The sequence below is a fragment of the Carcharhinus amblyrhynchos genome, chromosome 5 (assembly GCF_965287045.1).
Source record: "Carcharhinus amblyrhynchos chromosome 5, sCarAmb.v2.hapA, whole genome shotgun sequence".
In the NCBI taxonomy this organism is placed as follows: Eukaryota; Metazoa; Chordata; class Chondrichthyes; order Carcharhiniformes; family Carcharhinidae; genus Carcharhinus; species Carcharhinus amblyrhynchos.
In genome coordinates, this window is record NC_137328.1 from 73,069,012 (window position 1) to 73,091,914 (window position 22,903).

Consider the following 22,903-nt stretch of genomic DNA (forward strand, 5'->3'; position numbering starts at 1 on the left):
GTTAATAACAAAAGAAAGTACTACAGTTAAGTAAATACATACAAAGCCATCAAATTAATCCCACAAAAGCCTGCCTGGAGCAACTGCAGTAAAATGAAAGTGGTGTAATCTATAAATGAGTCTCGGGACCACTAGAGCTGTTTGTCTCCAGTCAACCTTTCCTTCATCAACTGAAAACCAGCTGGTTTTGTTATAAAACAGCAGTAAATTTCAGTGAATGATTTACAATTTCTTCTTGTCTCTCCTCTCCTCCAACGTGAATGTTTTTCACAGGTATGATCAAGACAGTGGTCACGATAGTGGGAGCGAAGACATAGCTTTGGAACACTCCCAGCCTTTCACCTTTGTTACCATAGGAATGAGGAAGCTTTTCATCCCAAGAGGTCCTTCTAGTTCATCCACAGATTCTTGTAAACGCTGTCTGTCCATGCCCAATCGGATTGGTGTCTGCTTGGACTATGACAAAGGAAAAGTGTATTTTTACAATGCAGATACAATGCAGTGTTTGTATGAAAGAAAGGTGGAATGTTCCGGAACAATGTACCCTGCCTTTGGATTAATGGGAGGAGGGGCAGTACATTTGGATGAGTTAATTACGGTGAAAGAATCTACAAAATCTAGTTTTTATCTCAATTCCTGATCGCTGGGAAATGTAATTTTCCAGAGATTTTAAAGCAGTGAAAAGTACACAGTTTGCTTCCCCCTGTTATAGCACTTTATGGCATGCATTGCTTGAAGAACCTTGTAATATGGTTCCACTTGTGGAAGGTTCTCGGTAGAGTTTTGTGCAATACACGACCACTGATTAGGCAATAGAATGTTGTAATGGACAGTTGTTACTCAACAAATCTCCCTTTCATCCTTCTTCACCTTTGCTTCACTTTGTTTTTGGTACAAATTTGAGCATTTTAAACTTGGATTGAAATGCACCTTTTCAAAGGAAATAATACTGTTGAATTGTGTTCTTTATTTTGTAAGATATGTAGAAGTGACCAATTGCATTTGGCTTATTTAAGGTTTTCAAAGTAAAAACGTGAACCCAGCTGGTGTGTATTGTCTTGTTTTTGATCTTTTGACTGTTGGGTTTGAGAATCCCACCTTGTATTTCTGCCAGGGCAGAGTGAAATAAACTGCAAAGCCATGAATCAAAAATGCTCATTGTGAAACTGAAGTGTCATTGGTTGAAGAGATCCTTTGTGCAGCTTCTTTGTGAGTAACCTTCATGGTGTCCGAATGCTGTAACAATGCTCAGGGTACAATTATTAATATTTGTACCAATGTACGCAAGCTTTACAGATGCATTTAAAATAATGCATTTCTGATATTGCCAGAAATACCAGTCAGAAAATTTATTTTACAAGAGAAAGTAGAAAGTTGACTTGAGTTTTCATTGGAGTGAGAGCTAGCAAGGGGGCTACTAAATTCATAGAATACATAGAATCCCTATGGTGCAGAAGGAAGCCATTGGGTCCATCGATTCTGCACTGACTCTCTGAAAGACCATCTTCCCAGACTCTCACCCTACCCTTTCCCCGTAACCCTGTACATTTACAATTGCTAATCCATCTAACCTGCACATCTTGGGACACCAAGGGGCAATTTAGCCTGGTCAATGTACCTAACTGCACATCTTTGGTCAGTGGCAGGAAACTGGAGCACCCAGAGAAAATGCACGTAGAAATGGGAAGGATGTGTAAACTCCACACAGTCACCCAAGACTGGAATCAATTTGTCTCTGGGGCCTTGAGGCAACATTGCTAGCTGCTGTGCCACTGTGCCACCCTAATGGTGAATATATATAAATAAACTTCACAAATGTACAAGGTGATGACTCAATGAAGTTTTACAGTTGGAAGTTCTTGAGTTGGAGGTGCCCCTCATCTCAAGCAATGAGTTCTGGGGTAGATCTAGCAGAGGCTGCAGTTAATGGATTGCTGCATGGACAGTCTAGATCTCTCATCCTTTCAGCTACATGCAAGCATTACAGGTGACTAACTTAAGGGTTCTTGTGTACTGCTACTTTAAAGGGCATCACCATCAAGCTACTAACATTGGGTGCTACCTTTGTATTAACCACTGATCTGCTGGTACCAATGAGATAACTCAAGGGGCCGATTCTCCCACTCCACCACGCTAATTTTCTAGTGCAGCGGCTGGGAGAATCTTGCAGCCAGGCATGTGCAGGATTCATGCATGCATTCCCGCTGTGCAGGCATCTCCCTGTGCCGGATTTCCATGCTAGAAACCGGCAGAAAGACAGTAAGTAATTTAAATCTTTATTTAAATCTAATTTTGATGTAATTAGCAGACCCAAGACTGGATTCTCCAGGTCCATTAACCTCTCACCACCAAGCCCACCACAGTGGTTTTTTGGGGAGAATTCCAGCGCGAGACTCTATGACAGCAGTTTGTGCAGGCTGTGGGCGAGAGAAAAGAGCCTCTTCAGGAGCTCTGTAGTGAGTGCCTTTGCTGCAGATTGCCAAATCTGAAATCCCCTTTTTGATAGTGGAGCCAACAATGGAGACAATTGTATGTGGGATCATGACATGCCCCTTATTCCTCACCGGTCAGAATTGCAGGTGGTAATGGAAGAAGGAATCCCACAATCGGGTTCTGTTCACCATTTTAAAAGCCCACCTGATGTGGGTTGGCCCCATGGCTGAACTGGAAAATCCATTTCCTGGGTCCTCCCATTGTCATAAAGCTATAGCAAAATGCAAAACTAATTTAGTTAATGATTGTCTGCCCGGTCACTCCTGTTGAATAGAATTATTGTGTGACTCAGTCATCATGTTTCCTATCAGTACCTAGAACTGTAGAATCCTACATTTGGCTCATCAAGACTGCACTGACCACAATTCTATCCATAACCCTATGCATTTACCCCAGCTGGTCCTCTTGACACTAAGGGGCAATTTAGCATGGAATTCCACCTAACCCGCATATCTTTGTACTGTGGGCGGAAACCAGAGCACCCGGAGGAATCCCAACAGACATGGGGAGAATGTGCAAACTCAACACAAGCAGTCACCCAAGCTACGAATCAAACCTGGGTCCATGGTACTGTGAGGCAGCAGAGCTAACCACTGTGCCGCATTGCCACCTCATAGTCTTGAGCTATGACTTGATAAAAAAGCCATGATGTGGAGATGTGGCGTTGGACTGGGGTAAACACAGTAAGAAGTCTCACAACACCAGGTTAAAGTCCAACAGGTTTATTAGGTAGCAAAAGCCACTAGCTTTCAAAGCGCTGCTTCTTCATCAGGTGAGTGGGATTTCAGTTCACATACAGGGCATATAAAGACACAAACTCAATTTACAAAATAATGGTTGGAATGCGAATCTTTACAGGTAATCAAGTCTTAAAGGTACAGACAATGTGAGTGGCGAGAGGGTTAAGCACAGGTTAAAGAGATGTGTATTGTCTCCAATCAGGACAGTTAGTGAGATTTTGCAAGCCCAGGCAAGTCGTGGGGGTTACAGATAGTGTGACATGAACCCAAGATCCTGGTTGAGGCTGTCCTCATGTGCGCTTCAGTTTTTTTTAAATGACAATTCTGTGAAAACTGCTAAGTAACAACTCTACTCAATCATGCTTGCTCTGGTGTTTATCTGTCCCTTACTATCATATGTGTGGTGTACATTTTTTTTCAAATTTTAACCTTATTTTCTTCTCTACCCACTATAACATGACTGATTCTTAGCAATTCTGAAACCTTTTGCTTACCTTCTTCTACCTTTCTCTGCACTGTGACTTCTCATTGTCACGCTTGACATAACTTTGCAAGAAACCTGCAGTTTTCTTGTCCAAAAGCAGGTTGAAAATGATATATGTTTTACCGATTGAAAACCAAGGGTTAATAATGTCACCAGGTTAGCCTTTGACATGGTTTCTGAAAGAGGCTGTAATGACAACTTGAATTAGCACTGATCCTTAGATTACTTATATGATTAAACTTGTTCATTGTACTGGAAGAATAAAATTAATGGAATGATTTTAATGTTTAAATTTGTTTTATACTGATTTTTGAAGAGGATTTATACCACTAGTTTGAAGCAATGAATATACTTACATTTGTAATACTGAAACAAATGTTACCTACCAAAGTAGAAATAAAGCCAATCCCTAAGGGAGAAATCATCTAGAATTGCTGCTGCTTGTCACTATCCAGTGACTTCTGTTAGAAAGCTATGGGATGTGACTGATCTTTTGTGATATTGTCTCACTGTAATTATACCATTCTCTCAGTGACAGCACATCAAGGCCTCAGCTCCCAGCTCCTCAGCATATATTGAAGAGAAAGTTCAATATTTCAACCAGTTCCACATGTCTATTACCCAATTTTTAGATTTTCAAAAGTATAATATGCTAATACGCAAGGACAAATGGAACTCGGATACCTCTGCACTTACATCTAATTAACCTGTTTCTCTTTAACTGCCTTCCTTCTGTATACTAATCTGACCTTATTGAAAAGCATCACAGTAATGGGGAAATTGGCCTTACGTGGGACAGGAGAGGAAGAATGAGGAAAATAGTAGGAGAAGAAAGAGAGGGGGGAAATAGCGAAGGGACAGACATTCAGCTTTTCCTAGCCATGTATACCAATAAGGACAATTCTCCCCAAGTAGACCTTTGGTCACAGGACTTCCAGCCTTTCAGTATCAAAAGAAAGAATATTTTTCTCATGTTTCTGCTCCGCCATTGTGAACAAGTAGCTAACATTACCAATCCCATAACTTCCCTTTTGTAGCAAACTGCAATCCTTGGTAGATTCTCCCAAGCTAATCTTCCAAATACGAGATGTGAATGGAGCAGGTCTAGTTTATCAATCACCCAATCAAAATATGGGACAAAATATAAGGTTCATGGTGGGAGATATAAGAGGGATGTCCAAGGTAGATTCTTTACTCAGAGAGTGGTTGGGGTGTGGAATGCACTGCCTGCTGTGATAGTGGAGTTGGACACTTTAGGAACTTTCAAGCAGTTATTGGATAGACACATGGAGCACACCAGAATGATAGGGAGTGGGATAGCTTAATCTTGGGTTTGGACATAGCTTGGCACAACATTGAGGGCTGAAGGGCCTGTAGTGTGCTGCACTATTCTATGTTCTATGTTCTAAAATGCATATTAGAAAGTTGGTTGAGCCCATCCCCCTGCAGACATATGAGTGGATAGAAATTCTGGGCACGTACAAGCCTATTTTGCCAGGAACAAGACATTAGAAACTTGGGGTAGGGAGTGGAGCACAATATTATGAAACCCACAAGAGTTTGAAAAGTGGCTAAATTAGGTGGGATGCAAAATTTTGATTATTTAACTGCAGATCAAGATACCGAGATAAAATCAACAATGTATCCACGACTTTTCAAGCATTATGTTGACCCCTGGAAGGTTCATACCTGTAATAAGTTTGCATGCCATGAATACTCATTTGCGTAATACCTTTAAAAATTAAGTCCTACCTCCAAGATAAAGTCAGTGATGCATGAGAATCTTACGGTGCCCATTTCACAATTATTTAAAGGTGGTGGCGAGCACCAATTAGTTTTGTGCAGTTGTAACTAAGTTCAGCAGTTCAGCAGAACTCTACAGCTCAAAGGGCCGGAACAGGAGAATGACAACTAGTGTGGCAGCTTGGGCCCGGGAAAGGTGGTGTTGGCAGTGTAGTGGTGCGGACTGGAGTTGGGGGCAATGGAAAGGGATGAAGGGGAGGAAAGATGGGGTCAAGGATCATGGAGGAGTGAAGTGGGAAGGGCTTGGCTTCCTCGGTGTGGTGGAAATACTCAGTCAAGATATGAAAGTGAGGGGCTATAGGAAGATGTTAATACTGTCCAAATGTGTGCCCATCTCAGGGTGCAGGCTGACAGAGTTCTTACAGGGCTTTGAGTTTGCCTACAACATTTCAATTGTCTCCAATGAGAGTGGTCTCAGATAATATCCTTTAGACTGCATAGAACTGAGGGCCGACTGGACCTGCAAGTTCAGCCATGTCCTGTGGTGAATACAGGGACACGAACATGAATATTCAATAAATAGTGAACAAAAAAACCCACCTTGTTTCTTGCACAATAAAGAAATGTCCCTACCATTCAATGTGTGCCAACCATGAGGCATGTCAATCCATTTAGCTCTCTAAGTTACTCTCAATAAATAACAATGATGCTAACATGAGTAAAGTGACAGCAATATGATGTGGAATATCTACAAGTGAAATATAATTTCCAAAAACGCCTGTTCCACCTTTGATCCTCAAGTCTTGGGTAATGGAGTTGGGCAGGAAAGATGTAACAGTATTGTAGTCTCCCAGTTTGACCAGCAGGCTCTTTTATAGACCGCTCTTAGCTGCAGCATTGTCAGCTGACAGTGGAAGTCAGTCTCAAGTTGAAAATCCTCTCCCACCACTAGGTCACATGGGTCTTCCACGCACACCATCGGCACTTAGAATTTTAATTGTAATCCTATGGGAAGCAGAAAATACAGAGTGTATAGGCAGAGCACAGCTCCTGTTACAAGATTTCTAATTTTTTTTTACCTCATCCTCAAAGTTACAAAGTCAATGCTCAGAGTGGACTGGGCAAACCCAAATCCATTCCCTGCTCGCTCCAAACCAAATTCAAAATCCAATTGAATCCAATTCATGGTCCCCACAAAGGAGACAAACAAGATCCAAACTGACATGATAAGGCATTGCACTCCATCTTGGGCTTGATCTGACTCTTGATCTTAGCCAAAATCAGTAAACACGCTGTTGACAAAATGCCAGCCTATATATTTCGAGGGTTTCTGCTCCTTATTTAATACTGGTGATACACCCCATAGATACAGTGGCCAGGATTATGCACTTGCGCCATGGATGCAAATGGGTGGGTGCAAAAAGAGGCCAAAAAATAACACCTGTCAGTGACATTGTTTGATGTCATCGTCCCAGCCCCATCATTTATGTAATGGGGTTGCTGCCCAGGAAAGTTGGGGACCTTATTTAAATGCATTATTTACACAGAAACGTAGAAACTAGAAGTAAGGATAGGCCATTATGTCCTTTGAGCCCACTCTGCTAGTCATTTTCATCATGGCTGATCATTGAATTCAATATCCTGACCCTGTCTTCTCCCCATATCCCTTGATCCCTTGAAACCCAAGAGTTATATTTAACTTCTTCTTGAAATCAAACAACATTTTGGCCTCAACTACTTTCTGTGATAGTGAATGCCACACATTTGCCACACTTTGAGTGAAGACATTTTTTCCTCAGGTCAGTCTAAAAGGTTTACCCCTTATCCTGAAACAGTGGCCCCTTGTTCTGCATGCCCCCATTATTGGGAGCATTCTTTCTGAATCTACCCTGTCTAACCCTGTTAGAATTTTATAAGTTTCAATGAAATACCTTCTATCTCTTCTAAACTCCAGTGAATATAATCCTAACTGACTTAATCTCTCCTGATATGACAGCCCTGTCGTCCAAGGAATCAGCCGATGAAACCTTTGCTATACTGCCTCTATAACAAGGATAAGTATCATTAATTGCTTCCCTGCTGTATCAAGCCACATGTTGGGGATTTCCCCACTCGTCACATCAGCAAGGTCTACAACAGGTCTGGAGTGATGTGAAGCTGGTGAAGGGAAACTGCTGGGGTGCACAGATTGTCAAGCAATAGTGCCAGGGGGCAGTGCACAGGCAGTGAGGGGGCAGTGCCAAGGAGCAATACCAGGGAGATCCTCTTCTGGGGTTCCCCAGGTTTGTTCATGGAAGTAGTTGGGGGGGGCGGGGAGGTTCCCGTATTTTGGGGGAAGTTCTATATTTTAAGCTTTGCTGGACAGGTGGCTTCCACATGTCTCCAGCATTTTAGAATCATAGAATTGAAGCCCCTAAAGTGCAGGAGGCAGCAATTTGGCGCATCAAATCTGCATCGACTCTCTGACAGAGTATCTTATCCACGTCCACCGCGCTGCTTTATCACACGGCTAATCCATCTAACCCACACACCCTGGGAATGGAAATGGCAATTTAGCATGGCCAATCAACGTAACCTGAACATCTCTGGACTGTGGGAGGAAACTGGAGCACCTGGAGGAAACACACACAGACACACGGAGAACATGCAAACTCTACACAAACAGTCACCCGAAGCTGGAATTGAACCTGGCTCCCTGGATCTGTGAGTCAGCAATGCTAACCATTGTGCCACTGTGCTGCCTGTTTATTTCTAAGTGCTGTAAAAATAGAGCCAACAAAGGTGGCTATGCTGCCAGTGTGCTGCACATTGTTTTTCTTCAATGAATCAGAACTTAGGAAAAAATGGAAAATTAGATATTACTACTCATTGCATCTATTAAAAAAAGCTCCAAGAAACCTAAAGTGATAATTTTTTCATCAATTTTGATATATACTTTCACATTCATAACTGTGAATCGATCATAATAGCGAGGCATCTTGAGGGGAACTGCTTGATAGAGCAGACGCAGCACGGTTTCGTTAAAGGGAAGTCGTGTCTGACAAATTTACTGGAGTTCTATGAGGATGTGTCTAGGGCGGTGGATAGAGGAGAGCCGGTGGATGTGGTCTTTCTTGATTTTCAGAAGGCGTTTGACAAGGTACCTCACAAGAGGTTATTGCAGAAGGTCAGGGGGCATGGAGTTGGGGGTAGGGTGTTAGCGTGGATAGGGGACCGGTTGTCAAATAGGAGGCAGAGAGTGGGGGTCAATGGGTGCTATTCGGATTGGCGGATGGTGACTAGTGGAGTGCCCCAGGGGTCGGTGCTGGGGCCTCAGCTATTTACCATTTATATAGATGATCTGGAGGAGGGAACCGAGTGTAGGGTGTCGAAATTTGCTGATGACACCAAAATTGGTGGAAAGGCAAATTGTGCGGAGGGTGGGGAGAGTCTACAGAAGGATCTAGATAGGCTGGGCGAATGGGCCAGGAAATGGCAAATGGAATTTAATGTTGGCAAGTGCGAGGTGGTCCACTTTGGTAGGAATAATGGTAGGAAGGATTATTACTTACGTGGAGAAAAACTGCAGCAGGTGACGGTGCAGAGGGACCTCGGGGTCCTTGTGCATGAGTCGCAAAAACCCAGCTTGCAGGTGCAGCAGGTGGTCAGGTAGGCGAATGGGATGCTGGCCTTCATAGCGAGGGGGATTGAATATAAAAGTAGGGAGGTCTTGCTGCGGCTGTATAGGGCATTGGTGAGGCCGCAGCTGGAGTACTGTGTGCAGTTTTGGGCGCCGTACTTACGCAAGGATATTTTGGCCTTGGAGGGAGTGCAGAGGAGGTTTACTAGGCTGATACCGGAGTTGAGGGGGTTGAGCTATGAGGAGAGGCTGAATAGATTAGGCTTGTACTCGTTAGAGTTTAGAAGAATGAGGGGAGATCTCATTGAGACGTATAAGATGATGAATGGGATGGATAGGATAGAGGTGGAGAGACTCTTCCCGCTCAGAAAGGATAGTAGGACTAGGGGGCATAGCCTCAAGATAAAGGGGGGGCGGTTTAGAACAGAGTTGAGGAGGAACTTCTTCACTCAAAGGGTGGTGAATCTCTGGAATTCTCTGCCCGTTGAAGTGGTGGAGGCTGCCTCGCTAAATATTTTTAAGATGCGGGTTGATGGGTTTTTGATGAGAGAGGGGATTAAGGGTTATGGGGAGAGGGCGGGAATGTGGAACTGAGACACGACAGATCAGCCATGATCTTATTGAATGGCGGGGCAGGCTCGAAGGGCTAGTTGGCCTACTCCTGCTCTTATTTCTTATGTTCTTATGTTCTTTCAGCAGTGACACATCATTCTAAAGCTTTACACTAATATAGGTTGTAATGTTGCGGCGTGTAAGTTAATATGAAGAAACAAGCTGTCAAGTTAATGACACACCCATGAGCAATTTGCCGACATTTAATCCTTTCCTTAACATTTTGGCAACAGAAGAAATAGGGCTTTGACTGAACAGCTATACTTTAATCTCTTGAGACATTTATTTAATGCTGAATGTGGCAGAAAGGTTAGGAACCAAAGGACACTTATGGGATAGAACATAGAACATAGAACATTACAGCGCAGAACAGGCCCTTCGGCCCACGATGTTGCGCCGACCAATTAAAAAAGCAATGACCCTCTAACCTAAACCAATCCCTTTCCATCCATAAACCTATCCACGGATCTCTTAAACGCCCCCAAACTAGGCGCATCTACAACTGCAGCAGGCAGGGCATTCCAATCCCTCACCACCCTCTGGGTAAAGAACCTACCCCTGACATCCGTCCTATATCTACCACCCCTTAATTTAAAGCTATGCCCCCTCGTGCTAGCTTTCTCCATCCGAGGAAAAAGGCTGTCACTGTCCACCCTATCTAAACTATCTGGATGAATTTACCATTTTCATTCTAAGTGCTGGGCAGACTTGAAACTGGGAGTGTTTCAGATCCGTTTTCTGGGTCTGTTTTGAGACGCCCCCTTACACACTCTACTTGCAAAAATATCAGCGATTCTGAATCACGTTGCAGAAGCCTGTGGGGAGGATTTAACACACCTGAAACCCTGCAGCTCGAGATCAGCGCCTCCAACTGCACATGTGCAAAAAATGATAGAATGCTGACCTTGCCTCACCCAACATTACAGACCCCCTTATTCCCGCCAAAACCACCCCCCCCCCCACCACCGAGGCCGATTGCGTCCCCTTTCTCACTCATCAATCACTGGCAGAGTGGCAGCAGCCTCCTCCCCCCCTCACTGATCACTGGCAGATTGGCATAGCCCCCCCTTCCCCCTCACAATCGCAGGCAGAGTGGCAGCGGCTCCCTATTTCCCCCCACGGGTCTCAGGCAGAGTGGCAGCAGCCCCCCTTCCCCCTCAAAAATCGCAAATAGAGTCGCAGGTGTCCCCTATTCCCCTCCACCAGTCTCAGGCAGTGTGGCAGTGCCCCCCCCCCTACCGATCTCAGGCAGAGTGATCCCCTTTCCCCCCCCACCCCAAATCCTCCTGCACAGGGTCCCCATCTCCCCCAACTCCAATGGCTGTGTGACACCTCCCTCTCTCCCCCCCCCAGTCCCAATTATCATAGAGGCACTGATCCACCACCCACCTTATCAGCACACCTGAAAGTGCTCACTTACCTTCCCCTCAATGCTAACAAGCAAATTGCATGTAACTTGCTGGAATGTTCTCCCAAACAGCCTGCAGCTGATCTGCCCTAATGAGAGGCAGTTCCATAAAAAACCCAAGGACAGACAGATAAGCAGGTAGTGTAGAAAAAAAGAAAGCAGAACAACCAGTTCCTAAGTTTACTGAAGGTAACCTTGGGAGGCTGCTGATTGTGGCAGAGGTGAGATGGGACACTCTGTTCCCCCCAGGAGGATGCAGACCCAGGGGGTCTGATGGCAATGTGATCTGGGAGGCCATCACTGCCTTGGTTAGTGCCAGGGCACTAGCCCCAGAACAGGGAAACTGTGCCACAAGAAGGTCAATGACCTCATCCAGGCACCAAGTGTGAGTACTTAACCCTATCTAGCATCTACCCTCAAATTTCTGCCAAATCCTCCCACCCCTAGCATCCCGTATGCTTCCAGCCCCTGACCCCCCAAGCACCTCCTTCTGACCCCTTCCCCCAAGAAGCACTGTGCTTGCCCTTTGGCCATCACTTGGTACTTCTGTCCTCAGGCCATAACACCTGAGAGAGGGCAAATACAGGGGTGGTCAGCCTGATGTCTGGGTCCTCACCCCCTTTGTGAGCACTGGAGCTGCCCAGAGAAGGGGAGATGTGGGCTGACAGTGACAGCATGGTCAGGCTGGAGTCCAGAAGTGAGAATCTATCAATTTGTCACACAATTTGAGGCATTTTCTAGTGGGCATTGGTTTTGACTGCAAGAGGTAAAGTTTAAAGGAGATGTACAAGGCAGGTTTATTTACACAGAGGGTGGTCAGTGCCTGGAACTTGTTGCTGTGGAAGTCGTGGACACAGATATGAGAGTGACCTTTAAGAGGCATCGTTACAGCTACGTGAATGGGATGGGAGAGAGGCATATGGCCCTCAGAAGGGTAGGGATTTATAATTCAGATGGGCAGCTTGGTTGCTACAGGCTTGGAGAGCTGAAGGGCCTTTTCCTGTGATGTAATCTTCTTTGTATTTTGTTCTATGTTCAATGGATAAACGTAAATCAAGTTTTTTTTTGCATCCTGGATTCCTCCGTCTCCCTTGCACTTAACCTTATGTCCTGTGTTGCAAGATACAGATGCCCTGGCATTGTGGCTCCCACCCATTCTGCCCCAGACAGCTTGGACGAGTCCTTGGAGCATATAGGTGAAGGGACCTCCAAGGGTGGTACAGTTTTGGTGTCAACTTCCACGTCGCAGTACCATCCCAGATATTGACATGTTGGTGGGTCCTGTTAGTGGTGAGGCTTCTGGGTCACTCCCTGGTGAGAATGACACATCTGCTGATGTACATTTGGATGGAGAAGGGAATGTCTGAGGCCTCTGACATCTGGGGGCTCACCAGAGGCGAGGACTCAGCTGGCCCCAGGCTATATGCTGGGCCTCAGATCACTTCTCCCTCAGCTGCTGGAGATATAGCAACAAAGCCAGGGAATGCAGGAGGGTCTGATGGCCACACCGAACTGACTGTGGGAAGCAGTCCCAAAGCTTTCAGGCAGACCAGCATCATTAGAAGGAAGACTGGTAGCAGGTCATGTGCTTTGGACAGTTTATTTTCTCCTTTGTGAATTCAAGATTTCACTTTTAATTTGGCTGGATGTAGTTTTTGTTTATAAGGAGGTGGACATCAAGCTGAAAAGAAGTGTTTCTCTGTCCCTCCCTAATTTTGGAAATTCTGCTGTTAGCTGGAAGTAAGGTTCTAGCCTTCCTGGAGTAGAAAATCTGCCATTGGTGGTGGGCCTGACTAGCATCACCCTGGTGTTTGGGAAGCTGTTTGGGTTCCAAGCTTGTCTGAGCATGCCCCTAGATAACTGCAGCATCAATCAAAGTGCTAAGTCCCAGTATCACGTGAACATTAGTCTTTGCTGTGTTAAACCTGTGGAAAGTGTTTTGTGTATGAGTTTTGTTTGGAACATTTTCTATATTCACTTAAGGTTTATAGAATATCAGGATGATTTTTTTTCTTGTTTGCAATTGATACAATTTCTTGCTAATTTTCTTTCCATACATGTTAACTGTATTTTTAAATAAACTTTGTTTGATAAAAGCTCCTTTAGTGGATCATTTTAAATCATACCTGAAGTGAAACATGCTCACCCTAGCCAAATTTAAAATGCAAAGCTTATGATCCAGGCAGGCTTCATAAAACACTTTGGAGTTTCTGACCTGAATTATAACAAGTCTGTTGTGTGCCTTACTATTCTTGTTGTTCTTTTCTCCATAAGTATATTTTGGATTTTAAGGGGAAGGATTGTAGTAGAATTATAGATTTTTCTTTTTGTAAGAGAAGGTGTGCTGTTCCCAAGAGCCACATGTTCAAGGATGCTGTGGATCGTCCTGGCAGGGAACTGAATCAGTTGGCAGAAAGGCTCGTACCATGGGTTGAGAAGGGATATAATTGGAGGCAAGCAGTTGGGTAGGGTAATTTTGTCTGAACTTGTATAAACATCACTACTTATTTGGCAAAAAACCTTTGTTAATTCAAGCCACATTGATTCACCCTTGATCTATCCCAGTGTGTAACTGGGATTCCTTGTGAATTAACAGTAGTGGAACAGGAGCAGCTCCATGGAAATCCCCAACACTGATCTCATATCCATTGGCTATCCTTTCAAAATTGAGTAGATAGTGGACAGCCTGGTAATGAAGGCTCCATGGCTGCTTCTCGGATATCTGCCTTCCACCTGAATTTCCAGATGGCAGTGGTTACAAACACACTGGACATGCAGAATAGAATGGAATGGCTTCTTGTTAATATGGAGCAAAAGCTTTTTCTAAAAAGTACTTTCACCTGTTCATGGGCAGTGGAGTGGAGAGGTGATTGGATATAATTCCCTTTCCTCCTATTGCTGAATGATTTGGATGCTAAGATAAAACCAGGTTGATACAGGTGCCAAGGTCTGACTGACAACTGCCCCCCTTCCTCCATCTTACCATAAATTTCAGCTGATGATTCACTTCTTTCTAATCATAGCCACAGAATCGTTTGTAACGGCTTCTCTATCAAAGCATAAAATTGAGGGGCATGGATTGAATAGGTGGAAGTAGCTTTCTCCTTGATGGGGAGATCAATGACATAAGAACATAAGAAATAGGAGCAGGAGTAGGCCATCTAGCCCTTCGAGCCTGCCCCACCATTCAATAAGATCATGGCTGATCTGTCGTGTCTCAGTTCCACTTTCCCGCCCTCTCCCCATAACCCTTAATCCCCTCTCTTATCAAGAACCCATCAACCCGCTTCTTAAAAATATTTAGCGAGGCAGCCTCCACTACTTCAACGGGCAGAGAATTCCAGAGATTCACCACCCTTTGAGTGAAGAAGTTCCTCCTCAACTCCGTTCTAAACTGCCTCCCCTTTATCTTGAGGCTGTGCCCCCTAGTCCTACTGTCTTTTTTGAGCGGGAAGAGTCTCTCCACCTCTATCCTATCCATCCCATTCATCATCTTATACGTCTCAATGAGATCTCCCCTCATTCTTCTAAACTCTAACGAGTACAAGCCCAGTTTATTCAGCCTCTCCTCATAGCTCAATCCCCTCAACTCCGGTATCAGCCTAGTAAACCTCCTCTGCACTCCCTCCAGGGCCAAAATATCCTTGCGCAGGTGCGGCGCCCAAAACTGCACACAGTACTCCAGCTGCGGCCTCACCAATGCCCTATACAGCTGCAGCAAGACCTCCCTACTTTTATATTCAATCCCCCTCGCTATGAAGGCCAGCATCCCATTAGCCTTCCTGACCACCTGCAAGCTGGGTTTTTGCGACTCATGCACAAGGACCCCGAGGTCCCTCTGCACCGTCGCCTGCTGCAGTTTTTCGCCACGTAAGTAATAGTCCTTCCTACCATTCTTCCTACCAAAGTGGACCACCTCACTTGCCAACATTAAATTCCATTTGCCATTTCCTGGCCCATTCGCCCAGCCTATTGAGGACATAGATTTAAGGTTTAGAGTGGATGCAAGGAAAACCCTTTTCATCCAAAGGGTGGTGGGAGTCTGGAACTCACTGCCTGAAAGGATGTTGGTGGCGGAGTCCCTCAAACATCTAAGTATTTAGATGTGCACTTGCATTGCCAAGGTATACAGGGCTATGGGCCAAGTGCTGGAAAATGAAATTCGCATTGTTAGGTGGCTTGTCTTTTGACAGGTGTGAAGAGCGGAAGGACGTTTTTTCTGTTGTATTTCTCCATTCTGCTCTTAACATTACCACTGATATCTCCTCCTAATGATCAATCCCCGTGCCCCTTCCAGATTCTGATCAACACACTGTTGCTGGTGACATCGTCCAAAAGCACAATGTTAGTTTCCACATCTACATTGATGACACCCATCTCTACTTCACCATCACCATTCTCAACTGCTCCAGTGTTGCTTAATGATCAGACTGCTTATCCAACATACAGTACTGGATGAGTAGAGATCTCCTTCAGTTAAATATAGGGCAGAGTAAAGCCATTGGTTTCAGTTCCTGCTTCAACTGTCGTTCCCAAACTACCAATTTCATTCCCCACAGCAACAGTCTGAGATTAAGCCAGAGTTTGTAACTTTGTCACATTTGATTCAGAGATAAATTGCTGACCTCATTTATGCCATCTCTAAGACCACCAAATTCCACTTCCATAACATTGTTTGACTTTGTTTCTGTCTCAGTTCTGCTGCTGAGACTTTCATTCATGTCTTCATTACATCTATGCTTGAATATTTCAATGCACTCCTGGCTTGTCTCCCATGTGCTAGTTTCCATAACCTTGAGGTCATAAACATGAACACTGGTGCCTGTACCTTTAACATGCAGCAAGCCCAGTTCCTCCACTCTCTCTGACCTTTGGTCCCTGTTATACTGAGGTCTTGATTTTAGAACTTGCATCCTTGTTTTCAAGTTCCTCCATGGTTTTGCAACTCCCTAACTCTAATTTCTTCCAACCCCACAACCTTCTGAGATATCTATGTTCCTCTGATTCTAACCTCTCATCCATTCCCAAGCATAATTGCTCCATCAGTTGTTGTGCTTTTAGTTGCCTCAGCAAAAAGATCTGAAATTCCCTCCCACCATCTCTCTGGTTCTCTACTTTGCTTTCTTTCTTTAAGACACTTCTTAAAACATATGCCTTTAACCAAGTTTTTGGTCATCTGACCTAATATCTCTTGATGTGACTTGGTGATGTACTTGAACTGTGCTAGGCCATTTCATTATGTTAAGGGTGTAATATAAATATAAGTTTTTATTATTTATAAAGTGTGCTGACTTGGCTGATGTTTCTTAGCTAGTTGTGCAGTATATTTTGTTGTTTCCTTTGAAATTTAGCATTTTTGAGTCTGTCCTGATGAATCAAAAGCTTTGACAGAATGTTTCCTTTTTTATTTAAGGAACTATTCTATTCAATAAATAGAAGATTACAATTTTTTTCCATCTTGGAAAATATTTTTAACAGTATCTGGATTTAAGTTACAAAATCAATCTCAAATTAGCAGTTGATCTGACCTTGTATCAACATCACCTATGGCATAAAGCTAACTCATACCTTTTGAGTTGTCTAATCATTGCTGCCACCTTATCTTTCATAGCAATCAAAATTGTGCAGGAAAATGGAAGCAAATAGTTAATTTTGGAAATGAGCAAACACATTCTCCACTGTGCAAGGCTGATTTTTGTGTTAAATTAGCAGCCCAGCATGGGTGATAAAGAGTGGTACATGCTGATGCTAAACCTGCGATAAGCCTGACTATGATCCAGAACCATAGGTAATTAACACCTCTGGTTGCATTCTCATTGAAGGTCAGTCACAAATTAAAGGATAAATGCTGGAATATTAAATAGCTCCTTAATAAAGCAAATGTCATGTCAGTTTTTGTCGTCTTTTTTCCTCAACTGAGGTGTCCCCACCCACATTATGGTTGGCAGGGCACTAGATTATGTCCATTTCCCACCCTTCTGCTCCTACACCTTTCATTCCCTCCCAAAGTCATGATAGTGCATCCCTTTCCTCACCACCCACCCCATGAGCCTTTGTATTCAATGGATTGTCCTCTACCATTTCTCCCAACTCCAGCATGATGCTGCCACCAAACCCATCTTCCCCTCCTCCCCCACTTTCACCATCCCAAAGGGACCATTTCTTTGATGAAACTCTACTTCACCCTCATCCTCTGGTAAGAGGAATACTGACCCCAAGGCAGGGAATATTTTTGCATTTGCAGTCTGAGTTATTTCCTGGTGGACTACATGGAGGGACGTACAGGGGAATTTCACAGTGACTTCATTGTAGTGTTAAGTAAGCCTTACTTATGACTAATAAGTAAACTTTAAGGGGAGGATTCCACAGTTCTAGATTATTCTTGCGTTGATTAAAACAGACAAACCTGCTTAGTTAGTTTACCCACCTGGAATTCAATCTCTTCCCTGTGACCAATCCAAACAGTTCTGAACACAGATGGTATAAATGGAAAAACTTCCCAGATCTGTCTTAAAGAGAAATTAGTAATAGTGGATCAAGTGGACAACTAATGATAAAATGCTTGATAAAACTAATGGAATATTTGTGGTCTTGTAGACTTATAGATTGGTTTGCCCAATGTCTGAGTCAAACAAATCCACATTGCTGCAGGAAGCTTTTTTCACCTCTTGTTACTTTGCTTGACCTAGTAAGGCTGTTACACTTCTTACAGCAATGAGTAGTCCTGTGTGCTCAAGGAGCTCACACTGACTGATCTGGCTGTTTCCTTTGACAGAATCTTGGCAATAATTTTTATAGGATTTCTTCATTCAGGCCTAATCAGCATCTCCTTCCTCTGTCATAGTTGGGTCAGAAACACTCAAGATTTAAAAGTCTATACCCTTCAGTTGACTGAGACATCCTATAAGGAGTTGTGATACACTCTTTTTTAAAAAAAAACACTGTCGTGATGCCTGGCCCTTAAAATCATCACTGGCATTTAAATTTGGCATCTGAGCACTATTTCCAACTCCAAGTTAGGTTGCTTGTCTTGTTACTTGATTATCTATTTCTGGCAGTTGACCCATATAAATTACTCAGCAGTGGGAGTCTGCACTAGACTCAGGGCTGTTTTTAAACAGGGATGCAGTTGATCTCAGTTGAAATTTGAAATCCAAATGTACTTGACATTATGTAAACTGTAAAATTGTGTAATAAATATGGAAGCATACTTCTTTAAAAAAAAAATTGAGAGCAAAGGGTGCTTTGAAATAATTCCACAGAATAAACTTAAATGGTAAAAAGGACCATTGAATGCACCATAAGAAAAATGGCAAATTCTTGCTTCCCTCCTGGGCAGGCAGATGCATTCACTCAGTACGTCATACCAGTAGGTCCCAATAAATATATCACTGGATGCAATGGATACATTTCAAATATTCATTTGACAACCATTCCTGTATTTAAACAGATGTCTATGTAACAACAAGGGCCAATTTTAGTCCTGTCTGACCACTGGAAATTGCAGGCACTCAGTTAAAAAGGTCTGCCAAACATGACCTACACTGATCTCATTGCTATCTTGTGGGTTGTGATGTTAACCTGCAGGTGAGAAATACACCTGCTCGATAACAGCAGGCTACCTTTTTAAATATGCAGGTTTAAATGTCAGGTGATATCATTGCCTACTGTTTCCTGCTGCATTCTGTACCTCACGCTGCAGATGCCTGTTCACTTACTGTCAGCCCTTGCCTCCAGCCTCCACCTCACGTTAAAATTGTCCCTTGTGCGCACACGTCAGAGAGTAATTTGATGGCTCACTGTGCAGATGTAAACAATGATCATACTGAAATAATGATATTCATCCCTGTAAGAATTACTCAGTATTGAAAACAAATTGTTTACTGATTAACCGATCTGTATTATTCAGTGAATGATCTGCTTTCCAAAAGATTATGAAGAACACATCACATTAATATATTGTAGTTCCTTAATTCCCTCCAAGAGTTTTGTACCACAGCTGATTGAAGTTGCCCATCCATATTGCAATGATACAGTTATGTAGTATGAGCAGTCATAGATACTCCCGTATTTCAGAGAGTATCCTTCTTTGTTAAATGCCATTATCACCAGAATAATTTCAAGCAAACCTTAGAATGAGGATGTCATTAATAAGTAATTGAAGCTTACTGAAAATCTTTTAAAGAACAAGAAAGATCAACAGAGACACTGTTCTCCTGCACTGCCCACTGGTGGGAGTACAGTAATTGACAAGTTTTATAAATGCTGAACATATAATTATAACAATCAATATCTGATAATGTATCAATTAAGCAACTGATTTGGGGTAAACTGGACAAGCAGGGAAGCTGTAATATAAGGGGGAGGTGGTGGCATAATGTTATTGTCACTGAACTAATATTCCAGTGGCCCATAGCAATGCTCTGTGAACCCAAGTTCAAATCCCATACCAGCAGATGGTGAAATTGGAACTCAATAAAAACCTGGAGTTAAAAATCTAAATTAAACCATTGTCATAAAAATCCATCTGGTTCACTAATGTTCTTTGGGGAAGGAAGTCTGCCATCCTTACTTGGTCTGGCCTATGACTCTAGATCCCTAGCAATGTGGTTTACTCTTAAGTTCTTCTGAAATGGCCAATAAGCCATTATAGAGGCTCAGGGGCAATGATTCTGGCCTTGCCAACGACACCTGAATCACATGAATGAATGAAAAAAAATCTCAGGACATCTCAAAGTGCCTTATAGACATTAATCTACCTTTGAAGTGTTATGACAGTTGTAATTAAGGGATACATCACAGTCAATATGTACATAAAGCGAGCCTAACAATGAAGAGGTGGCCAGATAACACTTCTTTCTGAAATAAAAGCGGGAAACTCTGGGAATACTTAGCAGATCTGCTATCACCTGTGGAGAGGGGGACATAGTTAATGGACTGGATTTGACAATCACAAATTTGGCAGGCTTCCCCTCCCTCACCATGCTTACTGAAATACGGCATGATAACTTCAGGCCGGAGAGCGGACGTCATCCTGCCAGTCTCCACCAGTGCAAAAAATGAGTGGCTGCTGAAGTCAAAAACACATTCACCCTTTTGAAAGAAGCAATTTACAAGCTATTGAACATGCTAAATTGCCAATCGACTGCAACTTTCCATTATGCTCTGCATTTATTGCTGGAAAAAACATTGAGCATGAATTATGCCAGTTATGAGGATATAGCACAAGGCTGGTTGCAAAGGCCTGCAAACAGAACCATGGCTACATGTAGCAGCAGAGCCTGCAGCTGAAGGTGTCAGGATTTGACTGTTAGTACCCTCTATTTGTTCAATTTTTATAGGCTGACATATCAATTAAGGAGAGAATGAGAGGGAAGGAGGCCTTTTAACTGGTGACCGCGACTGATGTCTGGTCTATGCCTTAACTCCTTTCCCACTGGCTGTCCCACTCTAGACTTCTGATTGGGCATGGAGCCTCCCTACATGATGCTCATTGGCTGGCATTCCTGTTGACCAGTAGGTGCTCTCTCTGACGTGCTGAAATAGCAGCGCTTGGAGTGAGCGGGTCGTGTACTTATCCATTCCTCAACCCTCACCCCACTGGAAACTGCAAAATCACCCAATGTTTCAGCTCAGTTACCTTTCATCTGAACTCATTGCCCTGGAACATGAACTCTTTTTCTCTCTCCACAGATACTGCTAAACTTGCTGACTATTTCCAGTACTTTATGTTTTTATTGCAAATTTTTAGCATGCGTAGTATTTTGGTTTTTGATATTGAAGATAAATGTTGACTTGGAAACCAAGATAAATTCCTTATTCTTCTAACAATACCATGGGTTCTATAAGAGGGCAGATAAGGCTCCCATTTAACCATCCCTACCATCTGAAAGACAACACTTCAATAAGTACATTTCTTCTGCAGTATGACACTGTAGTCTCAGCCTAGATTACATGCTCAAGTTTTTTGAGTGGGTCTTAAATCACAACCTTCTGCCTTAGAAGGTGGATGCTTTACCACTAGCGGCTCACTTTGTGTCACTATGGATTCTCTCCACTGCTTACACGACACAAGTCAGGTTGCAATAGAATGCTGTTTGTTTCCCTGATTAAAGCATAGAATCAATACGGAAGAGGCCATTCAGCCCATTGAGTCCACACCAACTCTCTGACAGAGTGTTTTACCCAGGCCCATTTTCCCACCCTACCCCTGTAATCCCACACATTTACTGTGGCCAATCCCATCTAACCTACACATCCCTGGGTACTAAAGACTAATTTAGCATGTCCAATCCACCTAACCTGGACTGAGCTGAGAGAGGAAACCAGGGCACCCGGAGAAAACCCATGCATGGGGAGAACGTGTAAGTACTCCTATCCCCATTCATTGAACCCATCAGCGGAGGCCTTGGGAGAATTTGATCCCTGACACAGATTTCGTACTCTGATCAACAATTCCATTTCTCCCCATGGTCATTGTTTCAGGTTTAATCTGACTATTGGCAATCTTGGTACCCCAGTTAATCCTCAGTTGAGTATCTGACAACTTCCTCTTCATTTTCAAGACTACTTACTTCAAACTCTGTCATATTGATGGTCACCAGTCCTGTTCAGCTAACTGTAGCTTAAACCATCATCCATGTACCTACTATTTCCAGGCTTAATTATTCCATGATCTCTTACCTGAATGAAGAAACTTGAGCTCATCCAAAACTCTGCTGCTCATATTCTAATTCACACTAAGCTCAGTTCAATTATCTGCTCATTTAACAACATTGGCTGCCAGATCACCAATGCCTCAGTTTTAAAATTTTCACTCATATCTTTAAATCCTTGCTCATTACCATCTCTGTTATATTCGCAGGACTATAAATCTCCAGGAATTCTGCATTCTTCCAATGCAGCCTTTTAATCATTCTTCCTGACGTGCCGGTGAAACAACTTCGGGCAATTTATTTTACACAAAAGGCACAATATAAATGTAGTTTATTGTTGAGTTAGCATCTGCTTTTCTATTTCTCTGCTGGGTCAATGTCTGAGCTTTATGCTATCTTTTTGGTGAAAGTAATCACAATCCTCCCTATTGGTGATGAACCAGTGTTGGGAGTGTCCCCAGTGAATTGGCTAAGCGTTGATAATAGGTTACAACAGGCACTGAATGACAAGTTCTCTTTTCATTTGTCGACATCTGCTGTCTGCCGAAAAAGAAACAAAACAGTATTTCAAACAAGACAGTATTTATCATTGGTTTTATAAGGCATGTGCTTATTTATATACAATTTATATGCTATTGCACACTTTTAAATCTGGGAATTCATCTTTACCTAGAACAGGTCACTTTTCTTTTCACCAGGTACCTCAAATCTTTTTTTGTTTTATTTATTAGTGTCACAAGTAAGCTTACACTAACACTGCAATGAAGTTACTGTGAAAATTCCCTAGTCAACACACTCAATGCCTATTCGGGTATAGTGAGGGAGAATTTAGCATGGCCATTGCACCTAACCAACACATCTTTTAGACTGTGGGGGGAAACTGGAGCACCCAGAGGAAATCCACACAGGCACAGGGAGAATGTGCAGACTCCACACAGACGACGACCCAAGCCGGGAATCAAACCCAGGTCCCTGGCACTGTGAGGCAGCAGTGCTAACCAACGCGCAACCGTACCATCTCAGAAGGTCCATGAATGCATTCACGTTAATTTCTAACTCAATCTCACATTTATGTCAGTCTTCAATCGGTCTCAAGGCTTTATTCCCTTACCTTCCATTTTTCTCTGCGTATATAGAATCATTGAATCC

General features: G+C 43.2%; 1 protein-coding gene across 4 annotated transcripts in view; it reads left to right on the forward strand.

Annotated features, from left to right (window-relative positions):
- The window catches only part of trim36 (tripartite motif containing 36), a 112,587-nt gene extending 110,512 nt beyond the window's left edge, over nt 1-2,075 (forward strand). For 3 of the 4 annotated variants that reach the window (XM_080188991.1, XM_080188992.1, XM_080188993.1), the window contains one exon: nt 274-2,075. In XM_080188991.1, coding sequence (XP_080045117.1) covers nt 274-640 — 367 coding nt within the window. In that variant the 3' untranslated portion in view covers nt 641-2,075. The remainder of the gene's footprint in view (nt 1-273) is intronic. The other variant, XM_080188994.1, reaches the window with a different exon arrangement.
- Nucleotides 2,076-22,903: the final 20,828 nt, after the last annotated feature.